We start from the raw sequence: 22,074 nt of genomic DNA on the forward strand, positions 1-22,074 counted from the left end.
TTTTAGATTAATTATGGAGAAGGAGGGGGCTGGACCTGAGGTTGAGATTCTTGATTGGAACAAGGCTAATTTCGAGGAGATGCAAAAGGATCTAGAAGGTGTGGGTTAGGAGAATTTATTTTCTGGGAAGGATGTAGCAGATAAACTGAGAAATTTTGAGGGTATAGAGTCGAAATGTCCCTGTGAGGATTAAAGGAAAAGTTAGAAAATATAAGGAGCCTTGGTTTTTAAAGGATATTGGGAATTGGGAATTTGGATCGGAGGAAGAGGGAATTGTACAACAGGTATAGACAGCAGGGAAGAGATGAGGTGTTTGAGAAGTATAACCCTAACCCTAACCCTAATTTTCAAAAAATCTTAAGAAAGAAATTAGAAAGGCTGAAAGGAGATATGGGGCTGCTTTGGCAGGCAAGGTAAAAATAAATCCAAAGGGTTTCTACAGGTACATTAAAAGTAAAAGAATTGTGAGGGATAAAATTGGACCCCTTGAGGATCAGAAGGGGGTCTGCTCTGTGAGGAGTCAGAAGAGATGGAGGAAATTTAAAATGATTATTTTTCTTCAGTATTCACTAAGCAAAGGAATATTGAGTCAGGTGAAATAAGGAAAACTAGTTGTAAGGTCATGGATAATCTACAGATTAGTGAGGCTCTACTGGCTTAATTAATATTGGCTATTTTACAGAGAATCAAGGTGGATAAATCTTCGGGTCCTGGCAAGATATTCCCCAGGACATTGGGGAAGGTTAGTGTAGAAATAGCAGGGGTTCTGACAGAAATATTTAAAGTGTCACTGGCCACAGGGGAGGTGCCGGGCGATTGGAGGGAAGCTCATGTTGTACCACTGTTTTAAAAAGGCTCTAAAATTAAACCTGGTAATTATAGGCCAGTGAGTCTGACGTTGGTGGTGGGTAAATTAATGGAGAGTGCTCTTTCTTCAATATCCAAATTTTTTTCCCTCGAAAATAATTTTGACACAGAATTGAAATTGAAATTAAATAAATATCAAAAAGAATTTGTTAAAATAGCCTTAGCAGTAGTTAGAAAATGCGTGGCAGTAACTTGGAAGTCAGATTCGTATTTGGGAATGAGTAGGTGGCCAGACTGAAATTGGCTGTTGTAAACCACTTGAACATATAATTTACTTAATAAATTTGAAATTATTCAAAAGATTTGGAAATCATATTTTCAAATTGTAGAAATTAGGTTGTAATCACCAAACCTGAATCTTCCAACTCCTAAAAAGTAATATTTGTTAGATTTTATTTGATATTTTTAGTAAGTTTTTATAAATAATATCCAGATTTTCTCTTTTTCTTCCTTCTTTTCTATTAGGCTGTTGAAGGGAGGGGGGAGCATGGGAGGGAAAAAAATAAAAATTCACCAAGTATTAATTTTTAATATTTTTGAATAAGAAATTTATGTATGTTTGATTGCATATGTGAAATTAAATAATTTTTTCCAAAAAAAAGTGTTCTTAGAGATGTATGTGCAATTATTTGGATAGACAGGAATAGCCAACATGGTTTTGTATGGGGTAGATCATATTTAACAAATCTTACAGTTTTTCAAGGAGGTTACTAAGAAGGTGGATGTTGTCTATATGTACTTTAGAAAGGCCTTTGACAAGTTCTGCATAAGAGTTTAGTTAAGGATTCAAGCATTAGGAATTAATGTTGAAATAGTGAAATGGATTCCACAATGGTTGAATGGGAGATGCCAGAGAGTCGTGGTGGAAAATGGTTTATCAAATTGGAGGCCGGTGATTAGTGGAGTGCCTCAGGGATCAGTACTGGGTTCACTGCTGTTTGTCATATATATTAATGACCTGGATGATAGGGTGGCAAATTGGATTAGTAAGTATGTAGATGATACTAAGATTGGTGGTGTTGTAGACAGTGAGGAAGGTTTTCAAAGCTTGTACTAGGATATAGGACAGTTAGAAGAGTGGGCTGAAAGATGGCAGATGGAGTTTAATACTGATAAGTGTGAGGTGCTACATTTTGGTAGGACCAATAAGCAAAGGTCATGCACGTTAAATGATAGACAATTGAGGGGTGCAGCAGAACAAAAGGATTTAAGAATTCTGGGACATAATTCCCTGAAATTGGAGTCACATATAGATTAGGTGTCATGTTGGGATGTCATGTTGAAGTTGTATAAGGCATTGGTGCAGCCAAATTTGGAATATTGTGTGCAGATTTGGTTACCAAATTATAGGAAGGATATTAACAAAATAGAGAGAGAAGATTTACGAGAATGTTGCCTGGGTTTCGGGATTTGAGTTACAGGGAAAGGTTAGACAGGCTGGGACTTTATTCCCTTGAGCGTAGAAGATTGAGGGGTGATTTGATAAAGGTATTTAAAATTATGAGGGGGACAGGTAGAGTCAATGTGGACAGGCTTTTTCCGTTGAGAGTGGGGGGAGATTGAAACAAGAGGACATGGATTGAGATTGAAGGGGGAAAAGTTTAGGGGAATCGTGAGGGGGAATTTATTCAGTCAGAGGGTGGTGGGAGTAGTAGATTCTGGTTCAATTTTAATACTTAAGGAAAAGTTGGATAGGTATGTGGATGAGAGAGGTGTGGAAGTTAATGGGCCGGGTGCGGGTCAATAGTTGGGAGAAGGTGTACGGCATGGACTAGAAGGGCCGCACTGGCCTGTTTCTGTATTGTAATTGTTATATGGTTATATGAACCCAGGTCTCCAGTGCCATGAGACGGGGCTCTATTGGATTGCCACTGTGCAATCCATATTGGTGGGACTGAATAATTTTAATTCTTATTAATTTCTGATCCTGTATCACTGGAAAAAACAGGTTTTTTTTTACATTCTGTAATAAATGGTTAGGTTGTTAATCAGTACATCACTCCTAACCAGATAACCTGTATTAGAACTACAACACAGAAACAGGCCCATCGGTCCCATCAGTCTGAACCGAACTGTTATGGTGCCTACTCCCATTGACCTGGCCTCCACAACCCTCCCATTCTTTTAACTATCAAAGTCGATCGCATATTCCCCACTGCTGGTTAAAGGAATAATTATACTGTACACACTTGTGTTTCTCAAAGTCTTTGCTCCCTCCAAGTCAACATAATTTGGGCCAACCAGCACAAATCGAAATCGATAGATCTACTTTCTAATTGTTATTGATTTCAGTTTGGCTGGAATATTTTTTAATTCAATGATGGTTTCCATCCCCTCAAGCGTTCCACAAAGAAAAAAAAGCATTCTTACTTCGAAAAGAAGGATTGCAATGGCTCCAAAGACAGAAATGATTTCCCCCACCAAACGGACATAATCTTCTTTTGATATATAGCACAGCTGGAAACAAGAGATGGAGAGTAAATGATTCAAAGGATAAAGAGTTTTAATTGTATTAGAACTGACCCTGACTTATTCGTTTTACAATGAATGATCACCTTAAGGGCATTATGCTTTATGTCACTGCAAATAGTAAATCTTGTGGAATTAATTCATTGAGATGCAATTGGTTTCTGATAGATCAATATCAGCGAGCAATGTTAGGGTCATTATGAGTTCATTTCTTCAGCACATTCAAAAATAATTTATTAAGCAAGTTCGAAAAGAACAGAAACTCCACACAAATGCTCACTAGGACGGTGTGTCTTTCTTCTGATGTAGTTTTTGGACTTAGTGCTGGTGAATTTTGAAGTTTCTGTGCATTGGTTCCAAGGAAAGAGGTCCTTCCCCACAGAGTCAGGGCATCCCAATGAACAGAGAACATTACATCACAGGCCCTTTGACCCATTACATTGTGCTGACTTGTATAAACCTATTCCAGTCGCAATCTAACCCTTCCCTACTTCACAGTCCATAAACCTCCATTTTTCTTGCATCCATATGCCTGTCCCAGAGTCTATTAAGTGTATCAGCCTTCATTATCATCCCTAGCAATGCATTCCAGCCACCCACCACTCTCTGTTTAAAAAAACTGATGTCTCCCCTAAGCTGTCCTCCACTCACCTTAAACCAATGCCCTCTGGTATTGGCTGTGGCTGCCCTGGGGAAAAGATACTGGCTGTCCTCTCTGCCTATGTCTCTATTAAGTTACCTCTCATTCTTTGTCACTCACTCAGTCCTCACTCAGTCAACCTTTCTCCGATGACATGTTGTCCAATCCAGGCAAATAACCTCTGTATCCTCCCCAAAGCTTCCTCATCCTTCCTATAATAAGATGACCAGAATTTAACTCAATACTCCAAGTGTGATCTGATCAAAGTTTTTATAGAGCTGCAATATTACCTTTCAGCCCTTGAACTCAGTCCCCTGACTAATGAAGGCTTATGCCCTCTTAACCACCATATCAACTTGGTCTTGAACGCCAAGGTCCGTCTGACCCTCTACACTGCTAAGAATCCACCAGGTACTCTGCCTTCAGGTTTAACCTTCCAGAGCGCGTCAGTTCACACTTATCCAGATTAAACTCCATCTGCAACATCTCCACCCAGCCCTGCATCCTGTCCATTAGTGCATCAACTCTATATGTGGGGCTCATTAATAGAAGGTCTGCCCATCTCAATTGGAAGACCCACAGCAGATGACACCAATCCATCATCTCAACATTACAGGACTAACATGTAATGGTGCCTCTTCCAAAATTTGGGTGTCTCTTGGGTCTGTAACATTGTCCTGCCGTGGTATCAGAGGGCGAAAGATGCAGCAGGATGTAAATATGCTTATGTAAATGAAATAGGAGAAAGCAAGGATTCGGAAATAATATTTTCCATATTTGTTCCACTTGAAGTCAATCAGAGTTTTGATTGCAGGGAGACTGAGAATCTTCAAGGCCTGCAAGGAAGAGAAGCAGAAAGACTCAGCAGATGACCTTCACTCAGCCAATTTCACGGTTTGTTTCTGTCCAGAATTCATTGTCTCACCTTACTCTCGTTACTGCACAGGATCATTTCGAGGACTGAGTGGTCATCATCCCAGGAGTCAATGCCAGAGAGGTCACAGAAAGTCCCTGAAATAGACTTGAAAAAGCATTGAACGTGATGCTCTCTCTTCTTCATCAAATGTTGGAAGAGCTGAAAGAAAAAGAGAATAAAAATTCATCATATTAACCACTGTCATCTTACACTTGATTGAGAAGAGAATGTTTATGAATGGTCAACTATTTTGCGTGATAACGTGATGCTACTCAGTCAAAGCATCGTATCCAGGTGAATATTGGCTATGGAAAGGTTATTCAAATTTTAGATCCTCCCCGTTGGTTCTCTTCAATGGAAGAAGAGCAACAGGGAGAGTTGGAGAGAACCTGATAATGATATTTGGTCAGTTAAACGCAGAACTACATTTCACAGTCAAACGCGTACACGTGGAGTTATCACTACATATTGTAGAATATATGACCAACAGTTTGTGTACAGCCATATCCCATGGTCTGAATTAAATATATTTTATTTTAAAATGCAGATGCTGAAAACGTGAAATAAAAACAGAAAAGGTTCAAAACATTTAGCAGGTGAGGCAGCATCTGTGGAGGTAATACTTTAAGTCTAATAAAACATTTACTCTGTTTCTCTTTCCACAGACACTTCCTGACTTGTTGAGTGTTTACAATGGCTCTTAGTGAACTGACCAAACAATTTATTTTGTTGTCTTTGATAGAGGGTAAATATTAGTGGAATCAACTTGTTTTTGTTTAAAAAGTCCCGTGTGATCTATTGATTTTCTAAACAAAAATAGATGACACTAAGATTGGAGGCATTGTGGACAGCAAAGAAGGTTTGCAGATGGATCTGGACCAACTGGAACTAGAGCTGGAGTTGGATGAACGGAGGTTCATCTGGAAGGCTGAGGAAGTCATAGATGAGACTTCTGAGCAGGTTTCAGCTAGTAGGTGAACACTGAGAGAGATAAGGGGAGAAAGAAGTCAGTGCAGGGTCACCCTGTGACCCTTCCTTTGAAGAAGGGCTCAGGGCCGAAACATCAGTAATATATCTTTACCTCCTTGGACCCTGCAAGACCTACTGAGATCCTTCAGCATTTCTGTGTGTTTTTACTTCAATCACAGCATTTACAGACTTCTGATTTTCACTCCATTCCCCTCAGCACAAGTACCCCTTTGGATAATGCAGAGTGGGATGAGCTATCTGGGTAAGGCAGCAGGGAAACCAACAGCACTGTAGTCAGCTCTGAGTCCCAGAAGGGAAGGATGGAGTCAGGTAGAGCGATCATCACAGGGGACGATAGTCAGGTAACAGGCAGGAGATTTTGTGGCTACAAAGGAGACTCCAGGATAATGTGTTTCCTCCTGGGTGCTGAGGTCCAGGATGTCTCTGAGTGGGTGCAGAATATTCTTGAAGGGGAGGGTAAGCAGCCAGAGGTCATGGTGCAATGACACAGGCTGGAGTGGGGTAAAGGTCCTGCAAAGTTAGTTTAGGGAGTTAGGAATGAGGCCGAAAAGCAGGACGTCCAAGGTTTACTCTCAGTGCCACGAGCTGGGGGATGTCAGAACAGAAAGATAGTGCAGACAAATGTGGGGCTGATAAGATGGGCAGCGGGCAAGGTTCCAAGATCTTGAATCATTGTTCTGGGGAAGGAGTGACCTGTACAAGTGGGACAGGATGCACCTGAACTCAAGGGGAACCAATATCCTGGCAGGGAGGTTTGCTAATGCTTTTGGGAGGGAGGGTGTTTAAACTAGATTGGCATGGTGATGGGAACCAGAGTAAAGAGGCAGTTGGTGCACAAGTAGGGACAGCTGGTAGATAGGCAGATAGGGCAAAATTACAGCCATGGGAATGAGTTGCAATACAAGAGGAACACAGAATAAAAAAGAAGCAAATACAGGGTTACACAGTGTATCGAAAGGATAGGCAGGTAAGCAGAGGGGGGTGGCCTGGCTCTGTTGGTTAGGAATAACAAAACATCAGAAAGAGATGGGATAGGATCAGAAGGTATAGAATCACTGTAGGTTGAATTAAGAAATTGCAAGGGTGAAAGGATATTGTTAGCAGTAATTTACAGACCTCCACAGAGTAGCTGGAATTTGGACAACAAATTGCAGCAGCAAATTTTAAAAAAAGATGTGTCAGAAGGGCAATGTTATGGTCATCTTGGGGGAATTTAACATGCAAATAGATTGGGAAAGCTAGGACTGGATCTTCAGAGGGAGAATTTATAGAATGCCTATGAGATAGCTTTTTAGAGCAGGTTTGTTGAAGAGCATTAGGGGTTCATTTGTACTGGATTGGGTGTTGTGTAATGCACCAGAGGTGGTTAGACAGCTGAGAGTAAAGAAGCCATTGGGGAGCAGTGATCACAATATGAGTTCAATATCAGATTTAACAAGGAGAAATTAAATCAGATGTGCCAGCGTTTCAGTGGAGTAAAGGGAATTACAGGGGCATGAGAGAGGAACTGGCCAAAGTAGTTTGGAAGGGGGAACTAGTAGGGAAGATGGCAGAGCAGCCTCACCTGCTAAGTTTCAGAGAGAATGGGGAAGGTGCAGGATAAATACAGAACAAAAGAGAGGAATATTGTCACAAATAGGGCTGACAAGGGAAGTCAAAAGAAAAAGAGAGAGCATTCAATAGAGCAAAAATTAGTGGGAAGATAGAGGATTGGGAAATTTTTTAAAACTTGCAGAAGGCAAATAGAAACCCCACAAGAAGTATGAAACTAGGCCAGCAAATAACATCAAGGAATAAAAGAGAGGTAAGAGTCTTCGGCCCATGATGTTGTTTGTGCAACACATATATCCAGCTGCGCTGGATGGGTCACGTCTCCAGAATGGAGGACCATCGCCTTCCCAAGATCGTGTTATATGGCGAGCTCTCCACTGGCCACCGTGATAGAGGTGCACCAAAGAAAAGGTACAAGGACTGCCTAAAGAAATCTCTTGGTGCCTGCCACATTGACCACCGCCAGTGGGCTGATAACGCCTCAAACCGTGCATCTTGGCGCCTCACAGTTTGGCGGGCAGCAACCTCCTTTGAAAAAGACCGCAGAGCCCACCTCACTGCCAAAAGGCAAAGGAGGAAAAACCCAACACCCAACCCCAACCAACCAATTTTCCCCTGCAACCGCTGCAATCGTGTCTGCCTGTCCCGCATCGGACTTGTCAGCCACAAACGAGCCTGCAGCTGACGTGGACTTTTTACCCCCTCCATAAATCTTCGTCCGCGAAGCCAAGCCAAAGAAAGAAGATATTCTTTAAGAAAACTAAACCCTCCCTTACCTCATAACCTTCTACTTTTCTTTCATGCACATGCCTGTCTAAGAGTCTTTTAAATACCCTGTTGTTCCAGCCTCCACCATCACCACTGGGAAGACATTCCAGGCACCCACAACTCTTGTGTGTAAAAGACTTAACCCTGATGTCTCCCCTAAACTCCCTTCACTTTGTAAAGATGTTCTTTGGTGTTTCCTACTCCCACCCTGGGAGAAAGGTGTTGGCTGTCTACCTTATCTATGTCTCTCAGAAGCTTGTAGACCTCTATTAAGTCACCTCTCAGCCTTCTTCACTTTAAACAGAAAACGCTAGCTTTGCTAATCTTGCCTCATAAGACATACTTTCCAATCCAGGCATGTCCTTTGCATCCTCTCTATAGCTTCCACGTCCTTCCTGTAATGAGATGATTAGAACTGAACACAATATTCTAAGTGTTGTCTCGCTGCAACATCATCTCACGACTCCTGATCCCAATCCCCCATCTAATAAAACCCAGTATACCATTGGCCTTCTTAACTATCCAATCAATCTGCACAGCAGCTTGAGAGATCTTCAGATTTGGACCCCAAAATCCCTCTGTTCTTCCATCCTGTTAAGTATCCTCCATTAATCTTGTATTCTGTCTTCGTTTGTTATTCCAAAATGCATCACCTCACGCTTTTATCTGGATTAAACACCATCTGCCACTTTTCCACCTAACTCTCCATCCTGTCCATATCCTGTTGTAATGTACAACAACTTCCAATACCATCCTCAACACCTCCAACCTTCTTATCATATTGAAACTTACTGACCTATCTCTCTATATTTTCATCCACATCATTTACAAAAGTCACAAAGAGTAGGGGGTCCCAGAACAGATCCCTGCGGCCCCTCCACTAGTCCCCGACCTCCAGGCAGAATACTTTCCTTCCACTACTACTCTCTGCTTTCTTCAGGAAAGCCAATTCACACAGCAAAGGTTCCATAGATCCCAGACCTCATGACTTTCTGAACAAGTCTCTCACGGGGAAACTTTTCATATGTCTTACCAAAATCCATATATACACCTCATCCAATGTCCTTTCTTTTCTTACCTCTTCACAATTTCTTTTCTTACCTCTTCACAAAACGTACTAGCATGGATAGAGCATTGGGAGATTGGCAGGAAGCAGACCGTTGGAATACAGGGATCATACTCTGATGAGCTTCCAGTTGCTAGTGGTGTTCCACATGGATCAGTGTTGGTGCTACTTCTTTTTACTTTGTATAATGCCTTTGTGCCCAAGTTAGCAGATGATACAAAGGTAAGTGAAGGAGGAGTTAGTGTTGAGGAAACAGAGAGGCTGCAGAAGAACTCAGATAGATTAGGAGAATTGGTAGTCTTGGCAAATGAAATATAATGTCAGAAAGTATACAGTCATGTACTTTGGTATAAAAAAATAAAAGGGCAGATTATTTGTTAAATAGGGAGAAAATTGAAAATACCAATACACAGATGCAAAGGGGCCAGACAGTCCTTATGCAGGATAACCTGAAGGTAAACTTGCAGATTAAGTCAGTGGTGAAGAAGCCAAATGCAATGCAGGCATTCATTTCAAGAGGAATAGGATATGAGAACAAGGATGTGATGTTGAGACCTCACTTAGAGTATTGTGAACAGTTTAGGGCTCCTTGTTAAAGAAAGGATGTGCTTACATTGGAGAGGATTTAGAGGAGGGTCACGAGGATGATTCTGGGAATGAAAGGTTATCATCTGAGGTCGATTTGACAGCTCTTGGCTTGTACTCATTGGAATTTAGGAGAATAGTGGGGGAATCTCTTTGAAACGTTGAATGTCAAAGGCATGGACAGTGTAGATGTAGAAATATTGTTTCTCAGGGTGACTGGGTCTCAGACAAGAGGGCCCAACTTCAGGATTGAAGGGTGTCTGCTTAGAGCAGAGGAATTTCTTTAGCCAGAGGGTGGTAAATCTGTTGTGGAATTTTTGCTGCAGATGGTTGAGGAGGCCAGCTCATTGGGTGTATTAAGCAGAGATTGATAGATTTTTGATTACCCAGGGCATCAAAGGTTATGGGGAGAAAGCCAGGCAGTGACGCTTGGTGGGAAAATGGAACAGCTCATGATTGAATGGCGGGGCAGACTCGATGGGCTGAATTTCGGCTCTTATGTTTTATGATCTGAAGCAGACAAAGAATTGCTGGAGGAATTTAATAGAAGTAAATCACAAAAATATATAAACACCACGGCTGAAGTAAAAACACAAAATGCTGGAGAAGCTCAGAAGGTCAAACAGTGTCCGTTATGTGTCAAAGGGAAAGAAACATTTCACTCAGCACCTCCATCATTTGCTCAGCACCTCCTCTCTGTTTGCAACCACATCGACACGACCTCCCAGTAGCTAACCATTTCAATTCCGTCACACCCCACACTCACATGTTGTCCATGGCCTTGTGCACTATCCCACCCTGACCACCCGCAGATTGGAGGAACTACACCCTCCAGCTAGACGGCATGAACAATGACATTTATTGCTTTCCATTAAATCTGCTCGCCTTTTCTTTCTCCTCCCCCCTTCTAGTCTTTCCAGTTCTCCCCTCCCTTCCCCCTCCCCATTACCCACCCAGCCAACCCATCTCACCCCCCCACCCCTGGTCGCGGCTGGCCCCTCCCTCCTTTCTCCACCTATCAACTCCTGCCTTTTCCACCCCCTTTCCCCCTCCTCCTTTACTCTTTCGTTCCTGCCGACATTTTATCATATTTTGATGAAGGGCTCAGGCCCGAAACGTCGGTTCTGTGTCTTTAACTTCGCTACATAAAGGTCACTGTTTAACCAGCTGAACTTCTCCAGCGTTTTGTTGTTTTAATAACAGATCAGACCGCATCTGTGGGCAGTCATCATTTTGGATCTCAACCTGTTTTTGACCATTCCTTTGGGGATCCCACCTTCCTCCTTCTTGCCCTTTATTTCAAAACCTCTACTCCCCATTATTCCATTCACAGGTTCAGAGCCAGCATTTAACTGCCCACCCCTAATTACCCTTGTGAAGGTGGTGGGGAGCTGCCTTCTTGAACTGCGGCAGTGTTGAGGTGAGAGTATCCCCCTCCCCCCCCTTCCCACCAACAATGTAGTGTCAGTGAAGGAACAATGATACATTTCTAAATTGGGATGCTGTGTGACTTCCAGCTGATGGTGTTCCTGAAACTCAAAAAACATGCAGATGGCAGGCATGGGAATAAAATCCGAAAATGCTGGAAACACTCAGCGTAAGTGGAAAGAGAAAGTCAATGCTTCAGGCCCAGAATCCTTCATCAGAATTGATCCTCAGTTAACCTCATCATTCCTGGTCATGTTCAGAAGTCACACAAGGGGCTTCTTCACTCAGAGAGTGGTGGATGAGTGGAATGACCTTCCGGAAGAAGTGGTGGTAGCAGGGTCAATTTTGTCATTTAAGAGGAGGTTGGATGAGTGCAAGGATGTGAGAGGTTGGAGGGTTATGGACAGGGAGCAGGTAAGTGGGACTAGTGGAATTCACTTAGATCGGTGTGGACTAGAGGGGCCGAGATGGCCTGTTTCCGACTGTAATTGTTATATGGTTATATATGGTTACCTAGAGTAGAGTAGAGGAATTGATAACCTGAGGGGGGAGAGATTTAATAGGGACTTTAGGGGAGGGAGGGAGGGGTGTGGGTAACTTTTTTACCCTGATGGAGGTGGGTGTATGGAACAGACTGCCGGAGGAGGTGGTTGAGCAGGGACTATTGCCATCTTTTGGAAAAAAAGTGGATGGATACATACATTTTAAAGGATATGACCCACACCCAGGTATGGGTGAGGCTGTTGGACCTCTTCTTAAATGACTGACTTCTTCCACAAACATGGCTTTCCCTCCCATCAACTCAGTCCTCACCTACATCTCTTCCATTTCCCACTCATCTGCCCTGGCCCCTTCTGTCCCAGAAGCAACAAACACCTACCATCCCACCAGCCTCCGCATCCAACTCATTATCCTCTGGAATTTCCAGCACTTACAACAGGATCCCACCACAGACACATCTTCCCCTCTCCCCCCCTCTCTGCCTTCCATAGGGACCACTCCCTCCATGGCTCCTTGTGTATATCCCTCCCTACCAATCACCCCAGCATCTTCCCCTATGCCCACAGGAGGTGCATCACTTGCGTCCACTCCTCCTCCCTCACCACAGTCCGGGGCCCCAAGCAGGCCTTTCAAGTGAAGCAACTCTTCACTTGTGTATCCGCAGGACAGATTTACTGCATCCAGTGCTCCCTCGTGGCCTTCTCTACATCGGAGAGACTGGGCACAGACTGAGAGATCACCTCGTTCTGTCTGAACCAGTGACAGAGACCTCCCAGTGGGTAACCATTTCAGTTTTGCATCCCACTCCCTTACTCACCTGTCTGTCCATGGTCTCATGCACCACCCCACCAAGACCATCCACAAATTGGAGTAACAACACCTGATTTTCCGTCTGGGCCCTCTCCAGCCGGATGGCATCAACATCGACCTCTGATTTCTGCTAACGCTCTCCTTTCCCTTCATCCTGTCAGCTCTCCACTCCCTTCCCCCTCTATTCACCCAGCGATCCCTCCTCCCCTTGCTCGCTGCTGTGCTCTCCCTCCCTTCTCCACCTATTACCTCCTGCCTTTGGGACCATGCTCCTCCCCCCACACCTTCCCCCTTACCGTTTCATTCAGACACCTGCCAACATTTTTCCATACCCTGATGAAAGGCTCAAACCCGAAACGTCTGTTATGTATTGTGCTGTTTGATCTGATGAGTTTCTCCTGCATTGTGAATTTAATTTAAATGTAGACATGCAGCACAGTAACAGGCCATTTCAGCCCTTAAGTTTGTGCCACCCAATTACACCCAATTTACCTACAGCCTCAGTACGTTTTGAACAGTGGGAGGAAACCAGAGCCCAGGTAAAACCCATGCAGACACCAGGAGAACATACAAACTCCTTACAGAGAGTGCTGGATTCAAACCCCAGACCCGATCACTGGGCTGTAACCGTTACGCCAACATTGTATTTTTACTTCAACTGCGGTGTCTATGGGCTTTTGTGGTTTACTTCTCACTTTACATATTCCCCACCTCCCTCCTACATGAAAAAGTTGCCCTTTTAAATCTTTCCTCTTTCACATTAAACCTATGACCCCACATTTTAGACTGGAAAAAAGACTGTGACTCTTCTGTTGTGATGAATGTGGCCTTGATCATGTGTTTTAAGAGTAAATTGGATAGGAACATGGATGCAAGAGGACTGGAGGGTTATGGAAGGGAGCAGAGAGATGATGGTTGGCACAGACTAGAGGGGCCTAATGGCCTGTTTTCTGTACTGTAGCATTCTATGGATCTTCACCCCATTCATACTCTCCATTATTTTATGCAGCTTTGTCGGTTCATTGACCAACCGATTACTGTCATAGTGTAGGACAGCTGAGTTTTGGTGCGAGTTAATACTACATCGATGGGGGGAGGAGGAAGGGGGAGGGGCGAGAGAGACTCCAGTGATCCCCTCTGCCACCCTTATGGTCCTATAGATTGACCTCTGATTCATTTCCACGTAACAACCGTACCCACACTGTGATGAAACCAGCCAGGATGCAAAAGTTTACATTTAACTACGTTATCTCGCAGTGTAGATGGATCTGGATGCAGACTTAATATTCTCAGGGTAATGGACTGACTCAGGGTAACTAACTGGGTGTTAGTCTAGCTTTGGCATTGTGTTCCACTTGAGTTAGATCTCTTCCTGGCTGGGATTTAGGTTCTGGATAATATTAAGCACGATGTAAGTGCTTTGAACAGTGTGGGTCATATCCTTCCTGATTCCCAGCACTGATGCCGGCTTTTTCTGAACATCCAAGAAAGGCATGCTTTAATATTCCTTCACCTGCACGTTTCCTTCAAGGGCAGCCAGTTTGAAGGGAGTCAGTCCATCATTGTTTGTCATTGTTTCTGTGGGATTCCCATTCTCTGGATCGAGGGACACGATAAAATCATACATCTGTGCCGTATAACTTTGAGCCTGCAATGCCAGGTGATGCAGAACAGTGTTACCTGAAATGAACAAGTTGAGAGAAAAAAATTAAGATTTGCATTTAGATTTTGCTCTTCACAATCTCAAAACGTGACTGTCATGTGGGAATTGAATGTACCCCCAACCTCCCCGACCTGTACCTCCCTCTCTCCCACTTCCATTTGTCCAGTGTTAGATAACTTCTTGAGCACCACCCCCCCACCCCACCACCCCCCCAGCTCTTCCCTTATCCACAGCCTCAAAAATTGATCTGAAATGTAGGCTATCCATTTCTCTCTGTGAATGCTGGATGATGTTAAAGAAAGCTCTGAATCCTCCCAATGAACAGGCCCCCCTGCATAGCCGTGGCCAAGGTAAGGAGAACTCTATCCAAGGTTCCCTGGTCGGGAACTGAAATACTGGGCATACCAATTGATGGAGGTTTCATGGACATCTTCAACTGCAGCAGGCCATTGTTTAAAATCAGCCACCATCATCCCAGTACCCAAGAGGGAGACAACAACCAGCCTCGATGACAACCGCCCTATGGCACTGACCTCCACCATTATGAAATGCTTCGGGCGTCTGGTGGTGGAACACACAAAGCACACCTCCCAGAGACACTGGACCCATTTCAATTCAAATATAGAAGAAACTCTTCCACAGACTATGCTGGAGCCTTGTCACTTCACTCTGTCCTGGAGAACGATGCTGTTCATTGACTTCAGTTCGGCATTCAATACAATAATTCCCCAGAGGCTGGTGAAGCTGACCTTGCTGGAACTCAACACCCCTCTCTATAATCGGATCCTGGACTTCCCAACAGAAAGACCCCGTTCTGTCCAGGTCAGTAGCAGAGCATCAAGCACCGTCACGCTGAGTATTGGCACACCTCAGGTCTGTGTGCTCAGCCCACTCCTGTTCACACTACTGACCCACGACTTCATCACCAGATCCAGCTCCAACAGTGTCATCAAGTTTGCAGATGACACAACAGTCGTCGGCCTCATCAGCAACAATGACGAGTCTCACTGCAGAGAAGAGGTGGAAAATCTCATGATACAGTGCTAGAGTATCAACCTCTCAATGGGGACAAGATGATGGTGGACTTCAGGAGGACCAGGAATAGCCACCCTCCACAGCACATTAATAACTCTGTAGTAGAGGGAGTAGAGAGAATCAAGTTTCTTGGAGTTCACTCAAAACTAATGACCCATCATGGACACTCCACATCTCCTCACTTGTCAGGAAGGCACAACAGTGACTCCACTTTCTGAGAAGACTGAAGCAGGCAAGGCTACCGACCTCCATTATGACATCCTTCTACAGGAGCTCTACTAAGAGCCTCCTGTCTGGCTGCATCACAGTGTGGTACGGTTTTTGCAGAGAAATTGATCAGAGGTCAATCCAAAGGATCTTAAGAGTGGCAGAGGGAATCACTGGAGTCTCTCTTCCACCCTCCCCCCATCGACATGATCTACTGGGAACGTTGTCTGAAGAGGGCACATAAAATCATGGAGGACCCCTTTGACCCTGCATGCAGCATCTTCCAGCTGCTCCCATCGGGGAAGAGATACAGGAGGATCAGAGACAGCACCACCAGGCTGAGGAACAGCTTCTTCCCAAGGGCAGGGAGAACGCTGAACAACCAAAGGAACTACTCACACCGACCACCCGAGACTCTCATTCATACAAAATAATATTTATTTATTTATTTCTATAGATTATAATAAGTGTCCTGCATATGTATCATTTGTCTGTGTGTGTTATGACCAGAGAACGCTGTTTCATTGGGTTGTACTTGTATAATCAGATGACAATAAACTTGACTTGATTTAACCCACCAATCCCACCTGCTTCTCTGTGGTTACCATGAACATGAAAGTCTGCAGATGCTGGGATTGTAGTAAAACCACAAAAATGCAGTAGAAACTTAACATCCATAAGAGGTAAAGATATATAACCAACGTTTCGGGCCTGAGTCCTTCTGCAAGGTGTGAGCAAAACGCAGGCAGGTGACTGACTAAAAAGAATGAGGAGAAGGGAAGAAAGGAGAGGGCCAACAGGCAAAAGGTGAGAGGTGATAGTTACAGGGTAGGGAGGGTTTAGTACTTTAATTTTTTTAAAAGAAGCCATATATGGGTCAGCAGAACATTGACCGCTGAAGGGCCTATACTGTGCTGAAGTGATCTATGTTCTACGTTGGACAAGCAACACTTCACGTGAATCTGCAGGGGCCGTCTACTGTATCTGGTGCTCCCGTTGTGGTCTTCTCTACCTCAGAGAGACTGGACACCGACTGGGAGATCGCTTCCTTCAGCACATTAGCTCTGTCCGTCACAATAGCAGAGACCTCCCAGTGGCCACCCATTTCAATTCCCCGCCCCATTCCCATACCAGCATGCCTGTCCATGGGTCTCTTGCACAGCCAGACTGAGTCCACCTGCAGGTTGGAGGCACAACACCTCATATTCCGACTGGGCCCCCTCCAACCAGACAGCATTAACATCGACTGCTCCAATTTCCATCTCTCCACTCCCCCATCCCTATTTCTCTGTCACTCTCCCTCTGCCTCCGTTCCTCCATCTCTGTCTCCACAGAGCCACCCCCTCCCCTGATCACCTCACCTTTCCTCTCCTGTCCTCCTATCCATGTCCAATTCACACCTTTTGTCTGTTGGCCTGTGCTCCTTCCCCTCCCCTTTCTTCCCTCCTCCCCCAGCCCTTTGTGTTCAGGAACCTGCCTGCTTTTTGCTCACACCTTGAAGAAGGGCTCAGGCCTGAAACGTTGGTTCTATATCTTTATCTCCTATAGTTGCTGTGAGACCCGCTGAGTTCCTCCACCATTTCTATGCTTTTCCTCTGAGCAGACCACCTGTTTCTGGAAGGGCTGATTCAGGGAACCTTGATCACCAAGGGAATAATGCCATAAGGTCCTTTACTCTCCTCCAAGAGAATGGATGCAGTTTATTGTTTCATCCACATGTGCCAGTGTCATGGAGTCATAGTCGTGCAGCGTGGAAATAGGGGCTTCAGCCCAACTTGCCCATGCTGACCAACATGTCCTACCCACATGTCCCACCTGCCTTTCTTTGGTCCCAATCCTGTCTATGTATCTGTCCAATTTTGCACTGGGAGTGTCAACAGGGACAATCTGTTTTTGTCTCTGGAATAGACTCTCAAACACGTCACCCAGTTAAACTTGACTAAATTTCACTCCAACTTCCAATCCCCGATAAGAAGGTCCATTGCAACAGGGTGGTTTGATTGTTGACTTAGCATTCATAGGTAGACTGATGAGACTGTTTTCCATCTGAATTATGTTCCCTGAAAAATCTTCTTACTCTCTCAGACATAAAACAACTGAGTTAATGGTGGTTCTTAGACGGCAGGCATGCTCTGGCACAATCACGGAATTTTTCTGCTATGTGGGCAGTTTAAAAAGGAACGTGCAGGAATTTGGAGTCAATTTCTGCCCTGTGATTTATCCTGCAGGACCCCTGGTGTAAATCGTACCAGAAAATTCGTTGTCGGTCATCCTCTTGACTGCATTTCCAACCACCTGTTGCACTAAAAAGGCACCCATTTGAACGACCACACAGGCAGTGATTATGTTTCTGCGATCTTCCCCACATTGCAGTCCAAAAACCACAAATGACACGGGCTGTGTTTTGAGAAATGCATTGCAAAAGAGGGCAGTGTACAGGATTATAGTGTAAATTGTGAGCACAAGTTATATTATATGGGATCATGTTCCCTTGAGTACAAAATATTAAAGGATGATCTCACTGTGATGTCAAGAGAGGTAAAAATCAATGCCTCAAAATGGGAGAATTCATGGAATTAAAGCTTGACTGTCCCTGAAGATGACAGGTTTCACTTTTGCAATGAGGTGTGGAATAACTTTCCCCATAAGATTATTGAGGTTGGGAGTTATCGTGTGTTGAGGAAACGTGGCCTCCCTGCCTGTCTGGAATTTTGTGGATTGAGGGTGGTCACGTGTCCTCTCTGTCTGAAACTTATTCAGAAGTCACATCACCTGTCAATCAAGGTTGGACTCCAGCCACCCATCGGTACACACCTTGCCATTGGCTAATTTAAATCATCTTGGGTCATTGTAGGCTAGAAGCACAGATGATCACTGTGTATAGCACCAATGCACAGAACATTCTTTCTCTCTGCCTCGTGGTCCAACCTCTGGAGACTGCTCCACGCCAGATTGCTACTGAGCACAGTGTGTGCTGCAGTGAAGGTGAGCCTTAGAACCTAATACTCTTCTCAACACCACAGGAGTCAATTCTAAATGTCAAATCTGTAATTGAATTGTGGATTGACTGGGTATCAAGCATAATTCATTGAATATATTTAAGAGGGAATTACATCTATTTCTTCAGTATAAGGGAATGATGGGTTATGGAGAGAAGGCGGGGACGGGGTATTGAACTTCAAGATCAGCCATGATCTCATTGAATGGTGGAGCAGGCTCAAAGGGCTGAATGACCTACTCCTGCTCCTATCTTCTGTGTTTCTCTGCTAACCCATGAGTACTTTTTGGTCTACACCTTGACTTGAACGTCAATAACATTTCCGACTCTTACCTAGATAATCCTGTGCTTTGATGTCTGCACCATGTTCAATCAGGAACTTCACAATCTCTTCATTTCCCACACAAGCCGCAAATGATAACACATGCTCCCCTGAAACAATGTGATACCAACTCAAAATATGATTTATTGTTACTCGAAATGTGCAATAAAGTAAATGATCTGATAGCATCTCTGATGTGGCTTTTGTGTTTCAGAAATTTCAATTTTTGCTGCTTCATTCAAAATCCATTAGAAACAAAAGAATGAATGTATCAGTAAAATTAAGGTTAACAAGTTTTCAGTTTGGATTGATAGGGGGTGGTTCTTTTAAAATGGTGGCGCTGCTGGAACCACTGTTGGGGCAGCACTGCCACTGATGTGGACCCATGAAGAGTGAGGGAGCCAAGATGCAGCGCTCCCGAAGAGTCCAGCTGCCCAGCCGACTGCCGTCGTCTCTGCACAGGCTTTGAGAGACCCGACGAGGGTTTTATTTGAAATCCCGCCACCAAGGGGTCTACGCCCAAGATGGCGGCACCTATTAATCAACAGCAGCCACGAGGGGCTGCAGACTCCGGAGAAGCGGAGGACTGGAGCGAGGGACCACTGGTTGGGAAGACCACCCCTCATCTGAGAAGGAGAAGTGGAAGAGATGACCCATGGGACTGTGACCATGGTGGACCAGTGAGGGGGCTCTGCAGCTGAGGCACCAGTGCAAGCAGTGGGCTGCTGGCAACTTGAAGTGAGGAACCTACGGAAGCCACAGGCTGCTGGAGACCACTGTCAGGAGAATCGCGCCGGGCTGCGGACTGCTGGAGACTGACTTGAACTGGCTGAAGGGGAACCAGGTATCGGAACTGGGATGTGAGGAGGTGCCGAGGGCGCTGAAGGGTCCCTGACCATGTCGGAGGTTTGGATCTGGAGCTGGGGTCGCCAATGGTTTGAACTAGACTCTGTGTGGCCTTGGGGGCTGTGGAAGTGCTGAAGGTGAATCTACAGACACTCAGTGAGTCTGGTGCGGGGCGGTGGGGGGGGGGGGGGGGGGGAACTCTCTGTTGCTTCTCTTTCTCTGACTGTAAGATGCACTTGGGAAATTTCTGCTGATGGCAAATCTGTCTGCCTTGCTATAGGGAAAAAGAAATTTCAAAAATACACTGTTTTATTGCCATGACAATAAATTGAATTAGAATTCATTAAATTAAAATGTCCCCAAAACATGGTAACAAAAGGTAGGGTGGGAGGTGTGGTGGATATTGATTTTACCAAAGGCTTTTGAAAATGTCCCCTATAGGAGACTCGTTCAGAAAGTCATGAGGGATCCATGGAACCTTGGTTGTGTGGATTCAGAATTGGCATTCCTGTACAAAGCAGAGTAGTAATGGATGGGAAATTTTCTTCCTGGAGGTCCGTGACTAGTGGAGTTCCACAGGGAGTGGGTCTGGGCCCCTGCTCTTTGCCATTTTTATAAATGACCTGGGCAAACAAGAGTCACAGTTGGTGTAGCGGTTAGCACAACACCTTTACAGTGCCAGAGATTGGGACCAGACCTGGGAGTTTGTACTTTCTCTCCGTGTCTGCGTGGGTTTTCCCCGGGGACTCCGGTTTCCTTCCACAGTTCAAAACATACCGGCGTGTTGTTTAAAAGGTGTAAATTGGCCAGCAAAGGGCCAAAGTGGCATATTACGATGATGTCTAAGATGTTTTTTAAAATTAAAATAGAGGGATGGGTCAATAAGTCTTCAGATAATATGTAGGTTGGACATGTTGTAGATAGCGTTAAAGGTTGTCATAGGTCACAAGAGGATATATTCAGGATGCAGAGTTGGGTAGAAAAGTGGCAGATGGCGTTCAGTCCGCATAAGTGTAAGGAAGGACAAACTTGAAGGCTAAGTTAATGGTAAGACACTTAACAGTGTGAAAGAACAGAGGGACCTTGAGTCACCAATCTATTGATCTCTCAAGGTTGCCACACAGGTTGATAGGATAGTTAAGCAACCAATGGTATATTGAGTTTCATTAATCTGAGGATTGAGTTCAGGAGCGAGGAGATCATATTGCAGCTCAACAAATCTCTGGTAAGACCACGCTTAGAGTTTTTTTGTTCAGTTCTGGTCACCTCATTATAGGAAGCATGTGGAAGATATAGAGAGGGTCGAGAGATTTACCAGGATGTTGTCTGGATTGGAGATTAATTCATGAGGCAAGGTTAGCAGAGCTTGGACTTTTCTCTTTCGAGACTTAATAGAGGTCTACAAGATTATGATAGACATCCAGTGCCCTTTTCCCAGGACAGGAGTAGCAAACATCAGAGCACATCTGACAAAGTGAAGGGGAGAAAGTTCAGGGGAGATATCGGGGGTGTTTTTTACACAGAGACCTGTATGTGCCTGGGGTGGTGGTGGAGGATGGTACAATAGGGGCATTTAAGAGACACTTAGGCATGCAGATGAAAGAAAAATGGAGGGTCATGAAGTAGGGGAGGGTTTAATTTTTTTTGGTAGGTATTTATAGATAGGCACAACATTATGGGCCAAAGTGCCTGTACAGTGCAGGCACATAGTGTTCTATGTTCTAAGTTCAACAGGGGAATAAAGAATGGGAATTTGGGCATTGGGAAATGTAGTAAAGAGGGAGAATTCTTCATTTCTTTTTTTAATTTTGTTTAATTTTAATGATACAGCACTGTAGAAATCCCTTCTAGCCCATGAAACCCATGCCACCCAATTACCCAGCCAACTCTGTACAATTTTTGAGAGCGGGAGGAAAGTGGAGAAGACCATCGCTGGGTACAGAGAGATCACAGAAACTCCCCACAGATAGTGGCAGATTTGAACCTTGGATAAATGATGAGATCAAAGTGTGAAAGGATCAAAACTCACCATAAAGCTCCATCTGGATGCCCAGACACGACAAGGTGACGTACTCAAGAACAATCCAAATTAAATAACGATAGATTCTCACCATAATAAACAAGACCCTTGTCACTTCTTTTGAAGAGGATCCCAGTTGCTTGGGATGTTGCCACGTTGGCTCCTCGGTTGATCAGTTCTTTAACCAGCTGGAAGTTCTCATTTGCCACAGCAATGTGCAGGGCTGTTTTCCCTTCTCAAGAAATGTAAAGGCTGTAAATTCCACTCTGCACCCAACCACAATTCATCAAAAAACCAAACCGTTTCCAATTCCTTTATCCATGTACAAACATCATATTTCAACTATTCCTTATGCCCTGTGTTTGTCTCACTCCCTGCCCACCATGAATTAA

General features: G+C 44.4%; 1 protein-coding gene across 3 annotated transcripts in view; it reads right to left on the reverse strand.

The window, feature by feature from the left end:
- The window catches only part of LOC138759108 (transient receptor potential cation channel subfamily V member 6-like), a 66,677-nt gene that overhangs the window by 29,009 nt on the left and 15,594 nt on the right, over positions 1–22,074 (reverse strand). The window contains exons 4-9 of one of the 3 annotated variants that reach the window (XM_069929018.1): positions 21,774–21,914; positions 18,828–18,926; positions 14,105–14,271; positions 4,902–5,051; positions 4,600–4,812; positions 3,238–3,324 (exon numbers count right to left, since the gene is read on the reverse strand). In XM_069929018.1, coding sequence (XP_069785119.1) covers positions 3,238–3,324; positions 4,600–4,812; positions 4,902–5,051; positions 14,105–14,271; positions 18,828–18,926; positions 21,774–21,914 — 857 coding nt within the window. Of the gene's footprint in view, positions 1–3,237; positions 3,325–4,599; positions 4,813–4,901; positions 5,052–14,104; positions 14,272–18,827; positions 18,927–21,773; positions 21,918–22,074 lie in introns of all 3 variants that reach the window. The other 2 variants (XM_069929017.1, XM_069929019.1) reach the window with 2 other exon arrangements.

This window comes from Narcine bancroftii, chromosome 3 (assembly GCF_036971445.1).
Source record: "Narcine bancroftii isolate sNarBan1 chromosome 3, sNarBan1.hap1, whole genome shotgun sequence".
Classification (NCBI taxonomy): domain Eukaryota; kingdom Metazoa; phylum Chordata; class Chondrichthyes; order Torpediniformes; family Narcinidae; genus Narcine; species Narcine bancroftii.